Source organism: Dermacentor silvarum, chromosome 2 (assembly GCF_013339745.2).
Source record: "Dermacentor silvarum isolate Dsil-2018 chromosome 2, BIME_Dsil_1.4, whole genome shotgun sequence".
Classification (NCBI taxonomy): domain Eukaryota; kingdom Metazoa; phylum Arthropoda; class Arachnida; order Ixodida; family Ixodidae; genus Dermacentor; species Dermacentor silvarum.
In genome coordinates, this window is record NC_051155.1 from 155,746,624 (window position 1) to 155,772,387 (window position 25,764).

The window sequence follows — 25,764 nt, forward strand, 5'->3', positions numbered from 1 at the left end:
AGTCGTCTTATGTTAAAATGTGAAATACCTAGGACCTTTCTTCATTATTTTATTAATTGTTTGCTATTGCCCAGACGCACGCGCGTGTCCCAAAAAATGTATTTGGCAGGTGAAGTCCCAATTTGACCTGCTGAGGATGCCAGCGCTATTTGGATAAGATTTTCGCAAATAGGCTACCCGAGTGAGCCGGTGTTTTTATGGTAGAAATGCTGGCAAAAGAGGTTTGTATTTGAGTTTCCTCGTAACAGAATTATGTTTTCTCGTACACTTGAAATAACAGTCCGACGCCACCATGTCTGTAGGTTGTGCTTAAGTTGTACTTTACCATTTTTCCGACAGATTTCACTGTGAGAAATTCAATTTTTGTTCACTAACACCTTGCACCACGTGGAGGGCCTGCGCTGTTGGGGTGGTTTGGAATGATTTTGTCCTGCACTAACACATTGTGCCACACGGAGGGCCTGCGCGGTTGGGGTGGTTCGGGATGATTTTCTCTGCCACGGACGCCGACATCCACGCCGAGGTCGGATTTTCTGTTACAAGGGGCCCTTAACGCTATCGCGTTAAAAGGAAATCTAGCTTGTGTAGCCTGGTGCTGTGTGGTGCACTAGAGTAGGTGATAGACATGTCTGGACTGCAATAAAATTTTTTTCATCCATGCCATGGATCTGCAAATGAATTTAGCATTTTCTTTTTATGGCTTCCGTGTTAAAAAATCTCCAGGAAGCAGCTGTATAATTAAGTACTGGATGTTAACAAGAATCTTTAGCTTGGGCGCAACTACAATGCTGCCTATTCAAATGCATGTAAAATGCAGAAATGCTTTTATAAGACAACCCCGGGACCAATTTTAATGAAATTTGTTGCATTTGAGAGAAAAAGTTAAATTCTAGCGACCAGAAAGGAAAATTTTGATTTAAGGTTAGATTTTTTTACAGAAATTGCTAGAAATTTAAGTTAAAAAAATATAGAAGCACCAAGTTTACAAATTAAGTCTGCACCAAGAATAGATATCGCAGTTCTGTAAACTACATCTGCTACGGCATCTAAAGCGGACAGATTTGGTATTATTAATTTACAGGTTACATAAATTTGTTGCAATGTCTACAAGGGTTTTGCAAAAGTTCTATTTGAAGAATACTAATATATTTTACAGGAGCCTATAATACATCAATTTTGGCTGCTTTAGATGTATTATGAAATGCAGTTGACAGAATTTTGATATTGCTTTTCATCACTGAGCTACAGTGTTGTAAACTTGATAGTTTTTCTTTTCTAAATTTTGCAATTTTCAACAATTATTAAAGGGTTGTCTGAATCAAAAATCAGGTTCCTACAGTCACTATATTTTAACTTTTCCTTTTAAATGTAACAAACTTCATCAAATTCTGTGCAGTAGTTGGTGAGAAAAAAGATTTCTGCTTTCCCATGCAGTTAGAAGACCCCGAGCTAAAGCTTCTTCTTAAAACTGCAGTTTAAAGTTAATTGAATGTAGTATCCTATTTTGTGTTTGTTTGCTTAGGCTTACTATCGTTCACAACACAAGCTTCCAACATGGCGCTGTTCAGTGGCCTACTAGGTTTTTTGCAGCACGAGTGCCTGTGACAAGCAGAACCAATTGGCAGGTTCCACTGGTATTTACTGTTCTTCTTTGTTGTGGGCAAAATTGTGTAATTTTTAGTACACAACACGGCAAGAAGCAATAACACAAAGACAATTTCCATTGCAGGAGCGATATAGTATTGCCATCCATTGCGAAAAGTGTTGCAGAGAGACTGATTCTTGTTTTGTTGAAAATTAAGTGTTGCAGTTGATGAAAAATTCATCTTCACAGTGCCACCCACTAGCCTGCTGGCTAGCTCATGTCATCATGTGTACATTGTGTTGTTTTTTGCTGGTGACCATTTTCATCGGATTTTCACTGATAACCAGTTATTGCTCGGCAAGAGATGTCTCTGCTGTATCCAAAATTTATCTAATGGTTCACTGATTTTACAGTGAAGGAGCCTTGCCTAATCAGATTTCCTGCGAAACGCAAGTTGCGTTGTGCGTTCTGAAGTGTATGCGAGCACCAGCAATAACTCTGGAATGCACAGTCATGCATGTGTAAATAGTGTACATACTTGATCCATGAATTGATTCGACGGCCCACAAACTTCACATAGATTCCAAGATGTGCATTGGATCTACACAATTTTTTCGAACTGCAAAGTTTGACTGTCAGCAGATTGGCACTATTCTCCCACATGAAAGTTTCTCCAACTTGTAGATTTGTGCTAGAACCTATTTTAATAAGTTGTCAAGTCTGCTGGCTATTTAAGGTGCCTCTGTTTGTTCTCTTGTGCTCTGTTCCAAACAAGTCACTTCATGTAAAGATCAGAAATGTAGCACCTGGACTGGAAGCTTCCAGTTGATTGTCTCATTTTAGCGTTCAGATATATTGGCAGAAAATTCAACACGTGGAGGTCACAGCCTTGTACATTTGCACCTGAGTAGCATTGACGTATGCGTAGTACAAATCTTTGACTTTATTGCCGAGTAAGATGAAGGAATGTATAGTTCATCTGTGCAACTCTGGCAAAATAAAACACGAAAGACGGCATTTGTTTCATAAGTTTATATTCCTCGCTCCTTCATTCTTTTCCTGTGGCACTTGTAACACAAATAAATGAATACGAAAAAAGAAACATAGCAAGTCATGTTTTTTAAAATTCTAAACAAGGATTTGCAAATCTGCGTTTTGGCACAAAGAATGCTCTTAAACATCCTTACATTTGACATCTTGTATGGAATAACAGAATCCAGTGCTCCAACAAGAAATGAGGCATGCTTTTTGCTATCTTAGTACAGTAAGCAAGCATTCAATTGGTGTAGCTTTTTAAGCACATTCATCCCATATCATTTGCCCCAAAGAAGCACCTGGGCTATAAGTGACACTGCAATGGAAGTTCCCAATTAGTTTAGAGCTCATGGGGGGAGGGGGGGGGGGGTCTTAAACTACAGAGTGGGTCCAACAGGAATGAAAACACCATTAGTATTCAAGTAGTTACTATGGCAGTGTGCGATGAGATCTACATAGCTGTCCTGTTGAAGGATCCAGTGTTTTACATTCTTTATCTCAGTGCAAGAAAAAAAAGTACAGCTTATGGTGTTTAACACAAATGTTCCGTTTCATATTAGTCACCACTGTACAGAGGCGTTTTTCATTTTATACTTATTGACCTGCAGTCATCGCATCAACACTGGTTTGCTTGCTTATGCAATTTTAGTAGTAGCGGCAGTAGTGCCAATTTTCTTGCCTCCCTCCCTCCCTCCTTTTTTTTTTTTGCTGTTTGAGATGAAATGCTTTTGGGAAAAACAAGAATATGCCAATCAATTTTGGTGGTTACATTGTCACCTCTCTATTGTCAAAAGGAAGTTTATAGCAAACTAGCATTTCTTAAACAGTGATCTCTGCTTGGTACTCGCCACTGTGGTTGTTTTTTTTCTACTGCTGAGCATGCAGCTGCGAATTTGATTCACAGCTGGTGCACCCACGTTTTAATGCGAGCCAAATGTGAGATTGGTCACTTACTTAAGGTACCCATTAAGGAACCTCATGTGATCAAAAAGAAATCTGGAGCCCACCAGTACAGCATCTCTAATAGCACTTGTGTTGGCTGCGTTGGAACATCAAAACCCATCAAGCTTCCTTTTGGTTGCTTACACCTGCAATATATTTCATTACAGTTGGCCAACATTGCACTTCAACTCCACACAATTTCCTTTTTTTTTTGTGTGTGTGTGTGTGTGTAGTCTGAATGTATTAGGATAGCATGAATGTAGACAAAAAAAAAAAAGGATTGTGCAATTGACATTCGTTACTGCAGCCTACAGGCACAAGTCAGTCAATGACAGCATATTGTCATGCCCCTTTACATGTCGAGATTTTGCTCGACAAATTCAACTTGCTCTTGTGTCTGGTGCCGAGGTTGTGCTGTTGTTACTGTATGAACAGACTTTAGTATGACAAAGGTTCTGCTAGTAGCATTTCGGTGGTGATAGGAGAAGCAGCAGCAAATTACATCTGCAGCATTCACAACGCCACTGCTAGGTTCACAGTTCAAGTTGGTCAACCTTGGCTCATGTATGATTATCTAGATTGACTCGCCAAAGTTGTGGCTAATACTAAAGACAGCACAATGACAAAAGTGACAGTGCAATCAGACTTGCGCAGGCCCACACATGCAGTGCATGGTTTGGCACAGGACAGGTTTGAGGCTGTGTGCACTGTCAGGGTTTTAAAATCTGGCGGCATAGTTATTCCCATACCCACTCGTCGAGCCACTGAGTGTGGGTTGCAGTTTGTGATGTATTTAGAGTGACTGTCAAATACATGCATGCATCTAGTACACCGTGCAATGTTACTGTCCTGACAAAAAATTGCATGACTAAGTACTCCTCTCCCTATTCCTTCTCGCCTCCTCCCCCAAGTTTTTGTTTAAAATCTTTTATATGAGTAGAGTTCAAAGCAGCTGTGCTGGAGCAAGAAAGAAGAAAGAACATTGCATGCTTTTTTTTTCTATTTTGATATTTTACAACTTTCTCCATGAGGTAGCAGTATGTTGCTGGAGGAACACAGCAGCGAGAGAGTCTTGGTCAAACCACCTGTTGGTGGTATTGGTGGTCCAGTGATGTATGTGCTTCTGGATAAATTTTACTACATTCTAGACAAAAAGCAAAACTCAAGTTGAATTAACTCCATAAACTGTACTTTACCTGTAATGATTACGTGAACATTTTCTTTTTTTACTACATGGAGGTTTTTCATTATTGCACAGACGTGTACAACACTTTGGAGCAACACTTTGTTTCACTGTGAATGAAAACTTTATTTTTCGCATGCCCTTTTATTGTGATTGTGAAAAACATGCCTAATTATCTAGTTCTTTACATTTTTGCTAGCAATGCTAGAAATATTTCTCATCAGCTAACAGACAAGAGTTCATGTGTCATAGATATGTTTGCACTTGTTAGTTTCAATACGATGACTACCAGTGGCCACACTCATGCAAGCATCAAAGAAGAGCCGTGAGAGTGTGTTCAATGCATATACTCATTTCTTTCACTTTATGATATAACAGTTCTCAGGCATCAGTTTGCACTGCTTGACATTCATGAGTACCAGCACAAACATTTTTTTTTTCTTGTAAAGATGAACAAACAGAATAATACCTTGACTAAGCAGTCTGGAGTACTTTGACATCAACTTCTTTTTCACTGATGGGATCTCAAGATGTGTGTGAACATGGCTAGAGCTTACTATCAGGATGGCAAAATGTCATCGTCTGCTACATCAAAGGACACGGTTTCATTGTGGTAAACGCTCATTAGACACTGTGTAAAGTGTGAGGGCTCCTCATAGCCTTCTTCAGACCATTCTGAAAACAAAAGAGAAGGTATTGCTTAGAACGGTAGCCTTTTCCATGCTGAAATATGGTATCATGTATTTAAATAGAACTTAAGTGCATTTACGAGTAAACTAAAAAAAAGTAGGACTTCATTACACTATACAACACTAAGTACAAGGCGATTACGTATTAACACACACACTAAGGGAGATGTGTTAGCATATCACAAGCACTGAGTACAGAGTTAATACATCATACACATGCTCCACATCATGACGAGACACATGCATCACACAGTCATTAGAACAGGACTGTAGCCATAAAAAAACATGCAGTATGTTCACGTGGTATGCTTTCCTAATGATCAAATAAATAAATAAAACAGTGCAGAAAATGACCAATGATGACAAGCTTTGTGTAGAAAACAAGCTCGGTGCTGATTTTTCTCTTTCTTTGGAGTGGGAGGATCTCACTGACAGGTGATATGTGGATTTTCTGCTTTCTCTGCACAATTTAGCCCATTATATACCATTACAAATTGGACATCATCTCTGCGTAAGAGCAAAACAGTATTCATGTAGCTGTGCGTGGAGTTTTGAGGAGTGCACAAACAAATGCTTTCGCTGTATAACCTTGAACCTTCGATGTCTCCAGGCTCACAAAAGCTCGTAGAAGCCAGCCAGTAAGTACACACGTATATGCCAACACATATGACAAACAACCTATATATATATAGTATATGTATACTTTCACAAATAATTGCGAGGTGACAACAGCCATGTCTGACACAGCAATAGTTCGTGAGAACAACAAAGGATGTTACTTGTTTCCATTGTTTCACTTGCCTTCAATGGGGGGAATGGAATGGAGGCCCGCAGAAAGAGCACATACAACTCACATGACTAGTCAGGTTATGCACTGCCAGAGTATATATGTGGCATTCTTCACAAACAACAAGTGGAATGCAGGTGCAAAGTGGGCACGTTCGGCTGCATGACGAGAAAAAGAAAGCAGCTGCAAGAAGTAGGAAGGCCATACAAGCATATCACCATCCACTGTACTCATTTTTTTTGTTGTTGCTTTTTGTCTTTCTTCACAGCCCGACCAACCACCAGTGAATTCTGCTGTTACAGGCTGGGGTAGAAACAACTGCCTGCAAGCACATCCAGATAGTGACACCAGAGAAAGAAATTGTTAGTAAAACAAAACCAGAGACATATCACATTTTTACCAGTGCATGCCTATTATCTGTTTCGCCAGTATGACAGCCTGAGTGCAACATTTGGCTGTAATCATAATATGGCTCATGCAGTCCCTGTAACACTGGTGCTGGTTAAAATGCCTTAAACCCTCTGATTACTAAAATTTTCAGTCGTTCACTTCCAATGATCGGTGTGCTACAAAACGCGCATCTAGCATATGCATTGTAACCAAGGCCAGTAGCTTTTCTTTCTCTTTTTTTCTTCCTTTGTATGGTAGTGGATTAAAATCCACACCTTTCCCACGCTGTCGTGCAACAGATTGAACAGGCAATAGGCAACCATATTTTGAAATTTCGTCTGTTCTTCCACAGCATTTACTTTCCATTGCCCCTTGGTGACACTCCCATCCCCAACTGCCTTCGGAACACCTTTTGCAACCTTCAGGTTACTTGCAACCTTGCAACCTTCCATGTTCCTGAGATTAGCCTTCGTACTTGTGCCTACCCTTTCGTACCTGCCTCGTTTGTCATGCCACTACTTCACCCCTGCACATTGCAGCCATCATCATAGTTCAGTGCATGGTGTGCATGCTTCAGGCTGCATTGCGAGATTAAGTCCTTTTAGTCCTAATAGTACTGCCACTGTCCAGCTGTCGTATATATAAAACGAAAGAGAGGTACAAAAGTCGACTTTTTCTCAAAAGGCCTCTTATTGTGGAGTAGCTGGCTTTGAGAAACGCTTTCTTGGACGCTACATATTTTCTGGCTCTTTCATAATGATGTTCGCATGTACAGCCTATTTCCTGTATACAGACAAAAAGAAAGCAGCAATTTAATTCAATGACAAAAAAAAAAATAACTGCTGCTCATTCCCGGTTTGCACGGTGTGCTTCCCGCTTTTTCGATGCAACTTTCCACAATCTCGCGCCTCTGGATGGCATCCGGAAGGCAATAATAGATGATAATGAACGCTGCACAGGAACACTCAACATAATCTCAATAAATCGCAATGTGCTTGTGGGGATTCCTACATGGCCGGGTTTGCTTCTAGAAGACAATCGGTCTGCGCGCACTGTCGGTCACGCGATCGAAATCCGAAAGCAGTTCTGCAGAATGTTCTTGTGGCGCATCTTAAGTGGTAAGGCATGGCTATATGGCCCACGAACTTGGCTTTTTGGAACTCTCAGCAGCATTTGTATAAAGGCAAAACGAAACTCGTGTCCAGTACTGAGTCGCAGAATTAGTATACAAATCTTACAATCATTGTCATCTCATAATCTTCATTTTGGTCGTCCCACTTCGTCTTTTCATTGAGATATTCCCAATTTGGTCAGAGACTTTCAGACCATCTGACATAGGTGTTGTAGTGAGAATCGATGCTGTGACATGACAATTGGAATAATCATTTATGTTTACTGCTCTTGAATAGGTAACCTCCCGTCATGATTCACGCCCCTGTAACTTCTCTTTCTTTTATCAGTTTGCGGGTAACGCGCACAAACTGATAAAGAATAACGTACCACCGCCTAGAATACTAAAATTTTAAAGAATTATCGAGTAGAAAGGCTGGAAAGTTTGTGATAAGGACAAATTTACAGTGTCCAGGAGAATCCAGCTGCGGGCATGCGGACGTTCAAGACCAAGTCAGGATGAATATTAATCTTAATTCGTCGTGTATACAAATTCAGGGGTGAACATTCGGTAAGTATTTGCATTGCTGGAACAACACTCCCGCATATCCTTCGTAACTGCGTGTTAAACTGACCAAACGAATACGAGTACATATACGCCTATAACCGAATGATATCAGTGTTGCACTCAGGCTGTCACGGGGAACACGTCTTTGGTCTGGACGATGCATCGTCAAGACGGATCAGTGCAGATGAAAGCCCCAAGACGACCTCGCGCGCGCGCGTCTTCGCATTGCGCTTGGGCCTTTGCAAAAAAAGAAAAAAAAAAATCTGGTCGGTTGGCGGGGTGCGCGGTTCTCGTTCAGCCCAGCTACGTTCAATTCTTGCACCTGCCTTTCCTTTGCCGCCTTTGAAACTTTCGCAGCCTCCTTCCCCACTCATCCTTCCAGTCGATGACGATGCTGTTCTTGTCCGCCGTCAGGCCCGGCTGGCCGTCATGTATTTCTTCGTTACCTGCAACGGAGATAGAGAGAAAAAAATGTCACAGTTTCGCCCTAAGGGCGAAGCAATGAATGCGATAGCAACACAGCAATGTCATACGAAGTAAGGTGAGCGGCTTTGGTAGCAATATGAATTGTAGTAAACATGAGCTGATTAAGTAAGCAGGTGTGCTGCGGCGTAAGTAGACCGACATGAAGAGAGACTCGATGACCACGAGAAGGCGCGTGTGAAACGGTAGTGTTGAGAAGCGCTTCCCGAGGGCAGCGCGTGCGAAGGGACACACCTGTAGCGCTGCACTGCCGATCCGGGCAGCATTGCATGTGTAATGTGCGTTGGAAAATGTGGCCCGACTATTACTAACTGAATGAACAAGCGTGGTGTGAGCGCGCACAAACAAACATGAATAGATCACACTGAATGACTACAGACAACGACTGTCAAAACGCTGGCAGCAAGCGCATACGCCGCAGCGGGCGAAGGTACGTGCGGTCTATCGCTTCAACGGAAACTGAGCGGCGAATGCACAGCGCATAAAGGTCAGAGCCGTGTGGAGATAAGAGACGGTGCGGGCGAGCGACGAGCGCGGTTGTTGGGGGCAGAGTAGCCCCCCCCCCCCCCCCCCCCGCTCCCTCCGGCGCTGGCTTCCCGCTTCCTTGCTTGCGCGTGGGAGATTGAGTGCGTTCGCTCTCCGTGATAACGCGCGTCCCCGCACGCTTCCGCTCGGGCATACGGCGCGCGGCGAAGATTTTATCTATACGGAACCTCACGGCGACGACGACGGCGACGCCGACGGCAGAAATCCGGTTGAAGTGTTCATATAATTGCTATTGCAATAATAACATTTATTAGTCCCGTCGGAACCATTAAGGTACCATTCCGGGCTTCCCGGTTGGCTCATGCATCGTGGCCCAGCAAGTTCTTGCATTTGATATGTGCTGCACTAGAAGCGGCCACCATAGTTTTTCCCAACTTTCTTGGGGGAGTGGTCCACTCCTCCCAGCTGCCGGGACACTTGTTGGTTGGTAGTTTCGAAAGTATTGTGTTTCTGTAAGTGGAGGTGGCGGAGCACTCCTACAAGATGTGTTTATGTCTGGGAACCTGAGTCCCTGTTAATATGCTTACACATATGTATAGTGTGGGGTAGCAATTTGTGTGTTTGTGCTTTTCGTATGATTAAGGCGTTCTCTTTCGAATGCGTGTATAATATGTGTGTTGAGAAGTGTTGATGCTGCCCTGCGAGACTTTGAAATCTGCACACTTGCTTTCCGCTGTTTCTTCCGCTCTTTTCTGAGGTTGTAAGTGTCTCTGACAGGCCAGAAGGATCGAAGAATACGTCAAGCGACCGAGTGATCATTGATTGCCGCCACTTCGCGCCATCGTAATACCTTGAGAGTGCACTATGAATCGTCGGAGATGGACCGGGGAAAATGTTCCGAATCAAGTCTGAAAGAAAGAAAGCGACCACAGGGGCCGTATTTCTTAACATGACATTAAATTTCCTATTGTTATCCACCTTCGTCATTGGTATACGGGCATGATTCGCATGCCGACGCGTTATCGCCGCGGATCGGCCACTCGGCGCGTCGTGGGATAAAACAAAAAAGAAAAAGAAAAGGGATGTGAAGTGGCACTTCATAAAGCCCGAGCCCAGGCTTTTGTATAAAATGGTACGTGCAATGTAATTCGACTCATTTATTAAAATTAGAAAAAAAGAAAGTAAGAAAGAGGTCAACCAAATGCCGACGTTAAAGAAGACAAGATCGACGTAATGATGGTTCAAATGATTCGATGATTGAATACTGGTTATAGCTCTCTATTCTGCCTCTTTCTCTCTTTCTCACGTTCATTATTCACTCATTTCGTATCTTATTTATATCGCATTTCACACGAAATTAAGTCGACGTTGTCTTCTTTAGCTTCGACACTTAGTGTTGACCCTATCCTTCTTGACCGAGAGAACAATTGGGCCGATCCCGGAGATAGTGAAATGTAGATACATTTTTAATAATTGGCACTAATTACGCCCGCACCGTTAATCTGACCTACTCTGCGACTAATTGTCGCTTATTGTGGGCACCTCCGAAGCCACTTTCCAGACACCATTGCCTCTCGCGAGCACTGGTTAGTCCAAGCGAGCTCACTCCATTTCCCAATAGTGCGTTGTACGGCGGCTTTGCCTCAACATGTCTATATCTACGGCGGTGCACCCTTTACAGTGGTATAGTGCAATGTGGTTAATTTGGGCTATATCAACGCTAATTACGCCCGCACCGTTCATTCTACCTATTTTTCGACTAATTATCGCTTCTTGTCTCGTTAAGACCTGTATTATGATCCTTCTTGCGACTCGCTACGACGCTCTGGAGACGCAAAAGGGCCATTTTTTATGGTAGGGGTTACAGGATACCCAGATACGCCAAGCCAGTGGGAAGTCAGCTAAGACGACCTTGTCTTTAAAAAAAATTCGGCAGAACTCATCTCACGATGATTTCGACATTAATGCGATTAGCATTGAAGCAATGTAGCGATACACGGTATTGCCGCTGCAGGGACGCGTTATGTATGAGGCGTGTACGCAGCCGGGTTCCTCTCTCGCGCTTCTGAACACGCTGCCTCTACGTAGCGCGTATGTGAATTTATAATCAGGCAAGATTGTCACAGTACATATGGCGCGGGTTAGATTTCGTCCAGCACCGGATAAATGTGTTGTTATTTGTCATTGAAGAGTGGCACATACCCAGTGGAACATACAGTCGTGACCCAAGTTTAAATTAAATTATGTGGTTTTACGTGCCAGAACCACGATATGATTGCGACGGCACGTGGTATAGCGGGGACTCCTGATAAATTTTGACCGCCTGGGGTTCTGTAACGTGCACCCAGTGCACGGTACACGGGCGTTGTTGCATTTCGCCCCCCTCGAAATGCGGTCCCCGGCCGCGTCCTCAGGCTTAGCAGTGCAACGCCAAAGCCACTTCTTCTTTCTGGGATTTTACGTGCCAAAACCATTTCTGATTATGAGGCACGCCGTAGTAGAGGGCTCCCACTATGCCACCACGGCGGTTGACCCAAGTTGGCGTCAAAGAGGTTCACTCAAAAACGGCACATATCCAGTGTGCGCATGCCAATGACCCAAGTTAGCATAACAGAGGTTCATTGAAGAGCGACGGCTACCCAATGACTTAAGTTTGTCAGACGGTTGGCTTCGAACCCTCTCCCCTCAGCACAGCTACCCTATGCTGTACCCATTAGACCATGGACTATTCAGTGATGCAAGTTGGCGGGAAAACGGTTATATAGGCAGATAGTCCATTGAAAGTGCGTGCGTGAAGTTCCCAAAGAATACTAAGCGCATTGAAATTACTAGAGCGATATGAAAGCCATTACGTTTACAAATAGAAAGGGGTACTTCTAAAATAGTATAATTACTGCACTTTCGATATGTATAGTTAGGCTGATGTCCACAGCACACAGGCGATTCACTTGTTCGTACCGGGGACACTTGACGCCAGACACGCTCAACGTTCAGTTCGACCGTCTCTGACTCAATGGAAAAATGGAGCGGGGGTGAATATTGTCGTTCACTCTCGCTGTTTGGGAAGTTTTTACATGATTGTGTATGTCTCCACGTGCAGGAGTACAATTTTATTATATATATATATATATATATATATATATATATATATATATATATATATATACAGGGTGTTTCAGCGAACACTTTCACCATTTTTTAAAGTTTGCCTGTGGCAGATAGCACAATTCTGGTTAATGAGCTGGTCTACTCGAAGAGGCGGACATCACTTGCACAAGACATTGAAATGCATAATTGACTAATTAACAGAAATCACTAATTACGTTGTGAACTAAAAACCTGATGGCCCATATTGCAATTTACAAATTGTAGCCTTGGAGTTCACAAGGCGGATCCACTTGGAACGAATTCTCAGGATGACACCAGTTTCGAGATATTAATTCCCGGAAATTTGCGGAGAACTGCATAGGCGTTCCAGTTACTTTTGTGCTTCAATGCATAAAGCGACGTTTTGTGAAGCAAGTAACTGGAACGCCAATGCATTTCTCCGCAAAGCTCGGGAATTAATATATCGAAACTGGTGTCATCCCGAGAATTCGTTCCAAGTGGATCTGCCTTGAGAACTCCATAGCTACAATTTGTAAATTGCAATAGGGGCCATCTGGTAATTAGTTAGAAACTTAATTAGTGGATTTTATTAATTAGTCGATTATGCATTTCATTTTTTATGCAAGTAATGTCCACCTATTTGAGTAGACGAGCTCATGAACTAGAATTGTGCTATCTGCCACAGGCAACCTTTAAGAATTCAATTACTGACCTTCCCTGTAACGACCCTCAAGTGAGGGTTAACAGTATGATTAAATAAAGGTGTTCGCTGAAACACCCGGTATATATATCGTTACCCCGCCGCACCTTAGATAGATAGATAGATAAGATAGATAGATAGATAGATAGATAGATAGATAGATAGATAGATAGATAGATAGATAGATAGATAGATAGATAGATAGATAGATAGATAGATAGATAGAAAGTGAAAGCCCTTACCCAGAATGAGGTAGCTGCTCTTGAGCCTTAGTTTTGGGCACTTGCAGGCCAGGTCAGCCATGGGCACCCAAAGGAAGTCGTTGCCGCGTCGCACCTTGGACGGGCCGTACTTGAAGATGTCCACCACCTGGATGTTGAACCGCACCCAGCTGCCCACCGTCTCTCGGGACAGCACGTTGGCCTGGATGGCTGCGGCAGAAACGGCGAGACAGAAGAACACGATCACGTGTCATTGAAATCATCATTCTTCCAGCTATATATACTGCCGAACTGTCATTTGCAGCATACAGCACGCCTTCGTTAAGAGGCTTTTGGCCCGGTTGACGAAAATTTCGCCACGCCTTGTCCCGATATTTTCGCGCAACATTATCGAGGACGAGAACATGTTCAAGTAGGAAATTATAACTTGTATACGGAATGCCACGGTAGCCATATTGGAGCCCAGTTCATTGATTTCACAGAGCCCCATGAGATGAACCGGCTATTAAGATTGGAATAAGATGCAGGTGTTTGCACATGCTTCTAGTGCTACAACATGGCGGGCGCCGCAACATCAGTCCAAGGTATATCGAGAGGTGGGCTTAGACTTGATGAGTGCAATTTTTATGGAGTTATCATTCGAGTGCATATTGTAATAACTAATCATAGCACACGAGTAGTCGATTGTTGTTGCTCAAAGCTGTAAAGGAAAGGGTGTTTGGGAGAAGTGCGATGGACAACGTCTCACCATCGAAGCGAAATTGGTGAGCAGAGCAAGGGGAAGCCTTCAGAGCAAAAAATGATGAAAAATAACGAAAGGTGTTTGCCAATTCGACATTTGAGAAAATCATTGTCCAAATCGGAGCCATCAAATTGGGCGTCACAAAGTGAGTTCAGTGTCTATATACTTGTACGTGTCTCAGTAATTAATCCGTTGCGACTTCGAAATCATATCATTTACACGCACCTGTACCTAGCTGCAGTCTCACTTCTTTGGAGCTTTCGCCACTAGGCGAACGACGGACCACGCCTTCGCATATAATACTCGTGCTGCTGGTTACAGGCCTGTGCCATGAAATTGATAAAAACTTGCCGCGAGGGCGTTCATTTAGGCGTTTGTGACTTCCCGGCGTATTAAAAAATGTACATCTAGACGACACGTCAGATGACTCATTTTTATCATATCTGGTTGCCATAAGTGCTGTGCCTAATCTGTTGAAGAGAGGCGCACGTGGGCCATCGGTCTGCCTGTGCTTATCGCGTGTAAGACCTGCCGCGGTGGCTTAGCGGCTATATACCGGGTGTTTATTTTCCAGCGAAGCAATGAATGCGATAGCAACACAGCAATGTCATACGAAGTAAGGTGAACGGCTTTGGTAGCAATATGAATTGTAGTAAACATGAGCTGATTAAGTAAGCAGGTTGTTGGCAGAGTAGAAGTACCGAGTACGCGGGAATCAAGCCAAGCGTCAACGCCCAGCCTTGCCCTGATAGCCTACCTCGCACTGATAGCCCAACCTTGCCTAGAAAAAGCCAAGTTAGGCCACGTTAAGCCTACATCAACTAGTTGCTAAGGGACGTCGCCCAGCTCCGCTGTTTTTTCAGACTTCGCACCGCTAGTGTCAAGCTGGCCGCATTTTTTTTTAAGTGGTACGGAATTTTTAGAAATCGCCTGTGGCAGGTAGCATAATTCTTATCATTGAGCTGGGTTATTCTATGAGGCGTTAATTAGTAGCACGAGAAATCGAAACACATATTCAACTAATTAATGAAAATGCTAGTTAACTTCTTAGTTAATTACTTTACGACACATATTGCAATTTACGAATTGTAGCCGGTGAGCTTGTCAGGCGCGCGTATCCACTTAGAATGAATTTAGCAGAATGACACCAGTTTGGAGATATGCGCCATCAAACTCGCCGTAAAAATGCACTGTTGTTCCAATTTCTTTTTTACCAAAATGCTGTTTTATACATTGAAGCACGAAAGTAACTGGAACGCCCATGTATTTCGTCCCACACATTTGGGAAATAATATCTCGAAACTGGTGTCATCCTGGAAATTAATTTCAAGTGGATGCGTCTTGCAAGCTCACCGGCTACACTTCGTAAATTGCAATATGTGTCGTAAAGTAATTAACTAAGAAGTTCATTAGTCATTTTTGTTAATTAGTTTATTATGTGTTCCGATTTCACGTGCTACTAATGTCCGCCTCTTCGAATAACCCAGCTGAACGATACGGATTACGCTACCTGCCACAGACGATTAAAAAAACAATTCCGTAAAACTTAAAAATGAACACCCTGTATAGCGCTGCGCTGCTAAGCACGAAGTTGCGTGATCGAATCCCGGCCGCGGCGGCCACGTTTCGATGGGGGCTCCTGATTAATTTGACCGCCTGTGCTACTTTAACGTGCACCTAAACGTAAGTACACGGGCGTGTTTGCATGTCGGCCCCATCGGAACGCGGCCGCCGCGGCCAGGGTCGAACCAGCGAACCTCAGCAGTGCAACGCCGTAGCCACCGAGGTGGGTTTAGACGAAGCCCTCGATTCATTTAGAATCAGTGTGTACTCCTTATTTACCGTTTAACAGTTAACCAGCTTTGAGCAGACGCTGTTAAATTGATTTCAGTGAGTGGGAACTTGAAGGTACCTGTCTTTCGTGTTTGCACTTTGTCTTGCTTAAGGCTCATCCACACTAGGCCGACACGACACCGATTTTGGTCTGCCGACTGTTGGTGACAGCATTTTCCTTCCTTTAAACCGTTGGCTATAGCGCTTTCCGTCCTGTAAACTTCTGTCGCCAACAGTCGACAGACCAAAATCGGTGTCGTGTCGACCTATAGCGTGAATCAGCCTTTACTAAACTCCCGCTCACACCGACAAACGCTCTTCGGTATTCCCGAAGCTTATTTTACCAATGCAGCTTACTATATTCCTTTTCAGCGTCCCGTTCCTTAGGAGCCGGGCCGTTGCGCTGCCAGTGGCCGAAGCGATGACCTCGATCGTGCAGCATGCCCCGCACCCTGCAGCAGCGCCACCTATAGTACAGAGGCGGCGGCGGCGCGCACACTTATCGTCGAGCGCGTGCGCGCATCCCGGCCGGCGCCTGTAGCGAACCGTCAACTTGTACTTCTCGACATGCCTTTATTATTTACGACCTGCCGTGGAATTTGTGTTGCGCAGGCTTGTTGAGCGGGAAAAAGTAAAACGGACAGATAGGAGAGTGTGTTACGCACGAGACACCGCGGAGTTGCTCCATCCTCGGCGCTCTGTGCTATAGAAGTCACGAGGGCCACGGAGAGTTTTATTGGGCTTGTTATCGAAGCCTCCGTTCCGCGCAGCGGCTTTTCTTTTCTTTTTCTTCTTTTTAACTTGTTTTCAAGGGCGGCCATGAAAAGCCGGTGTTGGCGGGGTTTTGCTTCTCGCGGTGCATGGTGGGCAGGGTGCGCAGGGAGCCTTTTCCAACTGCTCCGTGTAAGGTCTCCTCCGAATGGCGATCCGGCTACCGCTTGGCGTCGCACCAGACGCGCACGGATCAGCACGGATGCGACGGTACACCCTCCAGAACCCCCCTGTCTCCACTCTACCCCCCCCCCCCCCCCTCTCCCCCATCCCCAACGGCTTCAGTCCTTGATAAAGCACCGACATGACGCCAGATTGCTGCGGACAGCGTCAAGCTTTCTCGCGAGGATTCTCCGTTTCTATACGAGATGGTCGATAAGAAGGACCACTGTACATTCTGTGGTTATGCAAGAAGAACGGCAAGAAAAAAATAACTGGCTTGCGGATCCCCTCACATCGTTCTTTTCTTTTCGGCGTTAGTTTTGTATACATGATTTTAATTTTTTTTCATGTCAGGCGAGTGCTTGTTACCTAAGTGTATACTGAAATTCCTATAGCAAGAAAGGCGCGAGCTGTGATCGCAGGGAAAAAGCAGCTCCCATCTTTGTATACGTGTTCGTTTTTCCGAATTCGTGGCAGAGTGGTTGGAAATGTACGGAGAGGTCCCACGCTGTCCGGCGGAGAGCTTTAAAGTTTGTTAACAAGCATAAATCCTTCTTGAGCTCGCGGCTCTTTGGCGCTTCCGCGGTGCCAGTACAGCACTAATGACACAAGTCCGTCTGGAAACACGTCTTCATATGCCGCGTTTTTCTCCGACGACCGTCCTTGGTTAATAAAGATAGTGGATTTGAGATAAAATGATAATTTTGGCTGACAATAAGCTTGATTGAGTGTTGTTGAATTGATATTTGTAACTGAGAACTGTTGTTGACCACGCCTTTGTTGTCTGTATAAGAGGCCTCAAACGTTCTCAAGGTACTGAGTGTATAGTAGCTTTTCGTCTGCAGTTCCTTATCACATTTCTGAATGGGGGGAGGGGGATGCGTGTAGACCTCGTCGCTTTCCCGCTGTACTTGGGTTCCAGGCAACATTGAGGGGAATGTCGAGGCAAATGTCAGTGTGCTTTTTTATTATTTTTTATTATGTTTTTAGTGAATTTTAGGGGGAAGTAGGGGGTTGTGTCTGCTCCCAACTACATTCATATTGTAGAATATCTTTATTCGCACCTCCCTGCATCTCGATCTCGACGAGTACGTAAGCGAGTTTTGCTCGTGGTACAAGACACAAGACGCTTCTTACCGTATAGTTGCTATATCAGCCCTCGCTAAGGACTAATAGATAATACTGGCGTGCTCTACCGTACGCAGCGATGGCGTAGTGAAACTCGTCGTGAAACTCGTCTAGTTACCTGTTTTGCCGTCCATGTGTCTACGCAGGAAATTCGCTCTCCTTTGCCTTCTTCGTGAGACTTATCAGCAACACTCCTCGCGCAGTGAGCTCCGTCAAGCTGCCTACGTATGCGTCCTCCCGAGCTGCACCGGCGTAATAACGTTGAGTCCCCCTCTTTGTCACACTACATCATATTTGTCTTAATTACGCCACATACTATTCTGGCAATTGGAACTACCTTCCCGCTGATGTTGTATCAGCAGCCGACTACTTTCTTTTTACAGCGAAGCTTTATATGGCTAGGATATGGCGGATCGCCTTCGGCGACATAGACCAACAATTTGGGCCGATCCTGGAGATAGTGCAGAAAGGGTCCAAGTGCAATGGCGGCACGTACTGCTGTGGACTACGGGTGCATATATATATATATATATATATATATATATATATATATATATTGGTTTATGTATAAAGTACCTTAGCACAGGTGTCACAAGTATGATGGATGGTCCATTGTTATACTCCTCGCCACCGCCGATGCCTCTTTCACAAGTGTCGCGATACTCGGCGGCGGCACTTCCCACCAGTCGTGCCCCTTTGTCTCGTGACGTAGAGACCGCGCTAGCGCTGTTATCAGCAGTTGCCCTTTGGACTCGCTATGGGACGGACGCGTGTCGTTCGGTCGGAGGAATAACAGCAGGAATTGAAGGAGTGCCAACGCGCACAGAAGCGCGATTGGGCGCGAAAACTACGGGAAGCCGCTAACGCCATCTTCGCTGGACTTTCCTCTTCGCAGGGCCGAAGGGCGCTGGATTTTTTTTCGTCATTCTTGGAATTCTTTTCTCTTTTCTTTTTTACTTTGAATAGCGCGTAGACTAGCCACAGTAGACTATTCTGCCTGCTTTTTTTTCCGTGAATGTCGTTATCATTACATACAAGCTGATATGGCCGTATCCTATGTTTCAGTATTATTAGCTAAATATTTGTTCCTTAATTTTTTTCTGTATTGAAGCCACTCACATCTGGAATGTTCTGGTCGTTCGGCGGTTTCTGAAATAAATAAATAATAAATAAACAAATAAATAAATAAATAAATAAATAAATAAATAAATAAATAAATAAATAAATAAATAAATAAATAAATAAATAAATAAATAAATACCAGACATGGTACCAAAATTCCAATGCTCAAATATTCCTGCAAATACTGTGTCGGTTAATGCCTTGGCCCCAACCCCTAATCTTCTTCTTCTTTTTTTTACAGCGAAGCTGTTAAGGGTTAGTTTTCAGGAGATCGTATCCGCGTGTAGAAAATTCACGTGACCTAGCGGGCCAGGAGAGGAAATGAAGAGCTCAACATGTGAGAATGCTGTGAGAGGGTGCAGATGAAAAGGAGAACGGGGAGGGGGGTTGACGTAAGTCGCGCCGTCCAAAACTCGCGTTGGAGGGGGAGAGCGCGAGGCGTGCCAACCAATGGCGGTGTACGAAAAAAGTTGCAGTTTCGCCCGAAAGGCGAAGCATAAATTGCGATGGCAAATTACTAGAGAGCTACACGTAGTAAGTATAGCAGTTTTATCGGCTGTATAAACTTGGACACATTAACTTACTGACTGAACTAGCAAGCATGGTGTCAGCGCGCACAAGCAAACACGAATAGATCATACTCGATGACCGCAGACAACGCCTGTCAAAACTCTGGCGTGAGCAAATGCGGCAGCAGCAGCGAGCGAAGAGGTTCGTGCGGTCTATCGCTTCAACTGAAACTGAGCGGCGAAAGCACAGCGCATACAAAGGTAGGAGCTGTGTGCAGATCACTTTCAAGATACGGTGCGCGCGACCACTCGCAGCCGCGCAAAGTACAAGTGCGCAGTTGATGGCAGAGCAGAAGCCGCACCACCTGCATCCCGTGCATGCTTTCCTTCTTTCGCGCGCGAGATTGAATCGCCAGATCCCCTTGCGCCGGGTCGGTAAATGCGCAGTTGGTTCCGGGGCACAACGGCGCCCCCCCCCCCCCCCTCTCACTCGTTTCCATCCCCCCCACGGCCTTTTGCGCGACGGAGACGTCGCGTTTGCTCTCCGCCGTGCATTCGGTATCCGTGAAAGCGCGCGTCCCTCGCGCGCTTTTACTCGCATATACAGCATACGGCGCGCGGCGACGATTTTATCGCCCGTTGACTTTATACGGAACCTCACGGCGACGACGATGGCAGAAATCCGCTTGGAGTATCCATATGATTGCTATCGCAATAAAGAGTAGGTCAACGGAGGAGTGGGATGTGAGAGGAGTTCGCGTTATCGTTGGTTGTATATACGGAGCTTTGGTTAAGGACTCTTGTCTGGGAACATCGTAGAAAAGCGCGAGGAACGCGCTAGGAACACCGTTGCCCGTGGACGCCGACGCGTCCCATTCCCCGCAACGCGCTAAGAACGCCGTCACCCGTGGACGCCGAGCCAGTTCTTCCAGAGTCGGGCATTGTATAGCCATCATCTAAGTGTTAAAAAATACCCCATTGTGCTACTCGGAGCCGGCACCGAAGCCTCTTTCTCGAGTACGTAGCGAAGGGTTCGGTTTACCATTTTGTAGCCAAATTCAACATAGCAAATTCCCAATATAGCTAAACCCCAACATAGCAAATCCCACCAGAGCTCCAGCTTCGCTGGACTTCCCTCTTCACAGGGGGAAGGGTTCTGACGTTGCTGCAGGAAGCATATCACCGTTGCGTAGAGGGTAAAGACCGGCTACCGAGAAGGGTTTATTTGTCTTTCAAATTTTTCATAAATTCCCAGATAATTTATTCTGGACGAACATAGTACCCTAAGAGCCCAATATCGCCCATATACAACGATCCGATATCATCGTATAGGACCCCATACAAACCGATGTGATTAAATCGAGTTAATGGCACCAGGGGATGCGTTTTTTTCTTTTCAATAGGCACAGGCTCTCAGGCTTTCGATGATATTCTGCAGCATATGGCGCAATTCTCTCGCCAGTCGTCTAATTTCCCGATTATTGACCCAAATAATGTAGTTTCAACAGAAGTAACGTTATTTTTAACCCTATATTTAAAATATACCAAGCATTTAAATATTATTAGAGAGCTTACAGGATACATACCACCAACCATATCATGGAATACAACGAGTTTGCTGGTTATTATAGAAATGATGAGGCGGAGGCATCTCGCGAACGGTTGATTCAGTCGACTTACCGAAGTCCCGCTTGCAGTACTTTCTCTGGTTGATTCTCTTTGTCGTTGTCTTGCATTTCGAGCATTGTTCTGGACAAACACAAAAAAGAACAGCACATCTGTGAATCCTATTGGCCACAGGTCTGTGTCTTGGCACTAACGATCGACGCTCAATCACCAGGGGCCGCATTCACTACAAAAATGTTGACAAACACGCATTTACAAAAATGTTTTTTCACGCAAGAACTGCTCGCAAGAGCAGATGACAGGCAATTCGGGATGTTTGACATTATATTGGTGAAGGTGGCTAGCCAATACCAAGCGTCACTTATGAGCGAAAAGCTTTGGGAATAATCCCCAGAAGTCTATACATTTTGGCAACACATTTTGGTTCAAAGGCGGATGTGATACGTAACGAGTACTACATGTTCGCTTCTTCGTAAGGCATAATTTGTGGCAAATTTTGCCATTTTTCTGCGGTTTTCTTTAGGGTATCTTGACAGCACAAGAAACAAAAGACTTTCACAGAGTAGAGGTATGAGTCCTGTTTGCTACAGCCTTATTGCGTAGTCCACCTCCATCCGCGCTGTTGCGATGATGGGCACCAACGAACTTTATACCGTTCAACTGCATTGTAGCGTTCCGTTAATTCAGAAGCTGAATATTACTTGCAAAGAACGCGTGTAGTTGTTATCTTGCCTTTTATATAAAGAATGAATAGAGAGGCCACAATGCAGTCCTTATAAGGACTCTCTCGCTGTCAAGCCTAGCAAGGGCGAGCAGTATGCTCTCGCCGCTGTCGCAAATAACACTTCCTGTTCCATTTCTAAGCGTCCCGGAGTAAAGTAAGCGAAAAGCGAAACGAAAGCACACTTACCAGGTCCTCCAGCTGCCATAACTGAATGGTCCACCACAGGTATCTCTGCGAAGGAGAAGTTGCGGAACAAACTGAGTACAAAAGCATTTGCAGCTTGTTCCACTTGCTGTTATAGGCGTCTTACATTTTCGGCAAAGAGAAGAGACAACCATAAAGCTGGCGTCATAAAACAAAACCTTTGTCTGTCTAAACAAAACCAAGTCTAACTTAATCGAAACAATGCGAAGTATGTAACTTGGTTCACGGCTCTAATATGAGCAGAAGAACGTCGCGAAAGAAGACAAGGACAAAGGTACGAGGCACAAATAAAACGCACACATGGGCAGAACTGCCCGTGCATGTTGTTGTCGACGCCTGCATGTGTTTTTTATTTGTGCTGTGTCCTCAGGTCCTCGTCTTTTTATCTCGCCGTTCACGTATTCATTAAATGCCGCGGCATGCTCTATGCAGTTGTTGCCTGCTCCTGCTATACGTGTAGTTTGTAGCACAGGAGGACATGCTGCTTGTTCTTTTACGGAAGGTACGGAAGGAAAGTACTTAGCTATTTAGCAGCGGGCTTTGGCGATTGCAACGCAAATATTTCAACCTTGGTAAAGCCACCCCATCGCGTAGAAAGCAGACACAAGAAAGGCGGCACCGGAAGCCACGGAATTCTGTCGTCGTTATTGCGTCTGTTTTATTCGCGTTACGATATATCTTTACCAAGAATCAACCAGCTGGCCTTAGAACGAGTTATCTTGACTTTAACTTTGGTTGGACTTAAACTAGCGCAATGAACGCGTCTTCAATTCCCATGCGCACAGTCGTTATTGCAGCTTGAAATCACTCTTGAATAGGTGACACGGGAACAGGCCGAACGATGTCGGACTTTCCCACGTGTGTGCTGTATTTACACGTCGCTGACACAAATAGCGTATATAACCATATTATAAACTTTGACATATAAATATACTGACTTATATGTAAGTTGTGGTAAACAGTATCATGATTGCCGCAGCGATATTATCGGAGGGTGTGATAGCCCCCTAACCCTTCCCCTTGTTACGGCCTTGAGGACATCTAAGAGTGAAAAAAGTTAAGGGTCTCAATATAACGGTCTTGTTTAAATGCCCTTTCGCGTCGTTCTTGTTTATTTTTCTCATTGTAATCTGTCCCAACACGGTAACGTACCTTAACTTATAGAGTTTAGCGGATTACTATTCTTGCACTTCTGAAGAAAACGTTGAACGATGTAGTCGTTGGGCGCCGTGTTCAATCGTATATCTCACAAGACCGATACACACACGCTGCCCTGTCACTGACACAACCTACAGCTCACTATGAAACCTATGTTCCTGAAGTGTTTTCTCGATCATGCCCACGCGAGATTCTGCTTATTCTGCCTACGATGGCTAACTTCTTGAGCTGCAGGCACTTCAGTGCCTCACAGGGATTTGCCGGCTCATTTGCCTCGGATATCTCGCCACTGGCTCTTGCGCGGCTATGCCCAAGTGCACTCAAATTGAAGGGGAGACGGCGAGAGAAGTCTCGATAAGAAAAAAAATAAATGAAGCAACACTCCCAAAAACAGCGGGGTAGGGGGTATACGCGTCTAACAGGCGTCGAGACCCGCCGGCCGGTCGGCGGGCAAGCAGCCAGGCAGGCAGCGGCATTCCTCGGGAGTGGCTGGCGGCTTCCATAATAGTTGCGCATAGCGAATCGCGCGGCTAACGTAGATTTATGGTTTCTCTTTCCCCGCTCTTCTTTCGCCTCCTTGTTCGTTCGCTCCTCGGGCCTTCTCGGCCGCAGCTCTCGCGTCGTTTAGTGCGCGCCTACGGCTAGCCAGAAGTGTAACGCTTTCAGGTCTTCCGTATGCGTTACCTACATAGAAGCAGCGCGGGAGGAGCTGTATGCCGAAGAAGGAAGGGAAGGGGCCAGAAATTGAAGAGGAGGAGGATGAGAGGGGAAGAGGTGAAACTCCGGAAAACGGCGCGGGGAGCGTGATTGATACGTATTTCGGCAAATTTGCCGAATACCGTCAAACATCCCGCGCCCGCGAACATACTCGCTGCTGCTCGCCTACTTTCTGTACCTGGTGTGTTTCTTTTCTATTTTTTTATTGTGCCGCCATTTTCTTTCTTCGTAACAGAGAAGAGCGGCGAGGGACGGCGGGCGGCGGCGATGCAGTCTCGGTTGTTTACCGTGACGTGTTTATGTGTTGGCGCGTTTATACGCGGGTACAAGAAGGCAAGGTATAAAAATAGAGGGGAGGAAGGGGGGGGGGGGGGGGAGGTTGGCGAACAGTCTGCATTTGCCGTCTGCTTTCTGCGATCTCGCTGCGTGTCTGCCTCGCTTGCTTTCCATAATGTTAACGCGGGGGAGAGCAAGAAAAAAAATGTAAGCGGGAACGCGGAGAGATGGAACGTATAACATTCGGGAAAAGATTTGCGAGGGGGCCACTGAAAGTGTGGAGAAGAGCAACGCAAGAAAACATAAGAAAAGTTCAGGACGTCTAGGCCTAACGTGTTTGCCTTTTACGCTTCCTTTTATTCCTTTCCTAGACCAAAGTGGTCGGGCGGTCATGGTATGGTAGTGCGCGACGCCGAGCAGCGGTCGGACCAGCGGTTCGCATTATGTGCGGCACGCTAGTGACGGCCCCACGCCTCCCCGTCTCCTCCCGATTTCTGTTCTCCCATCTACTCCCCCGCCATATACATTTCCTCCCCCTCTACCGACTCCCCACCTAAAGTTTTTTTCCCTTTCTTTTCGTTATTTTTTCGGCAGAGGCGAGATCACGCTGTGTGAAATTTCAGGACACTTGGGTTTTGCCCGTGATGGAGAAGAGATCAAGAAAAGAAAAAAAAATGTATATATAACGACCTATGATGCCAGGAATGGCGGGGGAGACGAGGTAATGGAGCGGGAAGGACTCGAGAGTGGCCACGGTGGTATTCCCTGCCTATCGCGCGGGCGCGTGTGGCGACAATCACATTTTCTTTATTTTTTTTTATTTTCCTGGCGGCCTTTAGGTTTGCGTTATGTTATTCCTTTTCGTTCGAGCACTCCTGTTGCTCGTTGCACTCATTCGCTTCGCCCATTCCTTACCTGTTCCTCCCCCCCCCCCCCCCCCCTCCTTTATAAGAAATTTTGAGTCCCGTTCTACCACATTCCGTCGCTTTGAAAAAACAGCGTAATGCATGAATGATGGCTGATGATGGCATGCCATCGTGTTCATTCCAAGTGCGTGAAAAAGAAAGCCATAGTGCTCTCGATTCTAAATAAACCGAGGAAAACTGTTGTAGGTGTCAGACACCTGTTAGCCTAAAATGGACTTTCCAATGCGAGGAAACGCATTACGTCGCCGCTGTGCGCCCAACGAGAAGCTAATGTTATGCACCATTAAACAGTTCCTACACATGAACGTACGCATGGAGCATTTCTTATAAATATTAATCATGCATGTCGCGTTGTCTCCAAAGGGACATGAATGTGTGCATGGGCTAATGTTGCGTCACCATGAATTGTTCAAGGCTTAATCCAGTGATCGTTTATTTGGTCATATGAGGCGAATATATGAGCTACATTGACAAAAAAAAAAGTGAGTGAAGTTAGAAGCCAAATAAAACGGGGTTCTTGGCACTGGGAAAGATACCAGAGCACCTCAGAGGGTGATCTCAGTGCTAAACTTAAGATAA

At 45.0% G+C, this 25,764-nt stretch overlaps 1 protein-coding gene across 2 annotated transcripts in view; it reads right to left on the reverse strand.

Moving 5' to 3' along the window:
* Window positions 1-2,602: 2,602 nt before the first annotated feature.
* Window positions 2,603-25,764, reverse strand: part of LOC119441950 (netrin-1) — a 171,902-nt gene continuing 148,740 nt past the window's right edge. The window contains exons 4-8 of one of the 2 annotated variants that reach the window (XM_037706630.2): window positions 22,091-22,135; window positions 21,235-21,303; window positions 13,309-13,497; window positions 8,616-8,735; window positions 2,603-5,420 (exon numbers count right to left, since the gene is read on the reverse strand). In XM_037706630.2, the coding sequence (XP_037562558.1) occupies window positions 5,305-5,420; window positions 8,616-8,735; window positions 13,309-13,497; window positions 21,235-21,303; window positions 22,091-22,135 (539 nt within the window). In that variant the 3' untranslated portion in view covers window positions 2,603-5,304. Of the gene's footprint in view, window positions 6,540-8,611; window positions 8,736-13,308; window positions 13,498-21,234; window positions 21,304-22,090; window positions 22,136-25,764 lie in introns of both variants that reach the window. The other variant, XM_049661762.1, reaches the window with a different exon arrangement.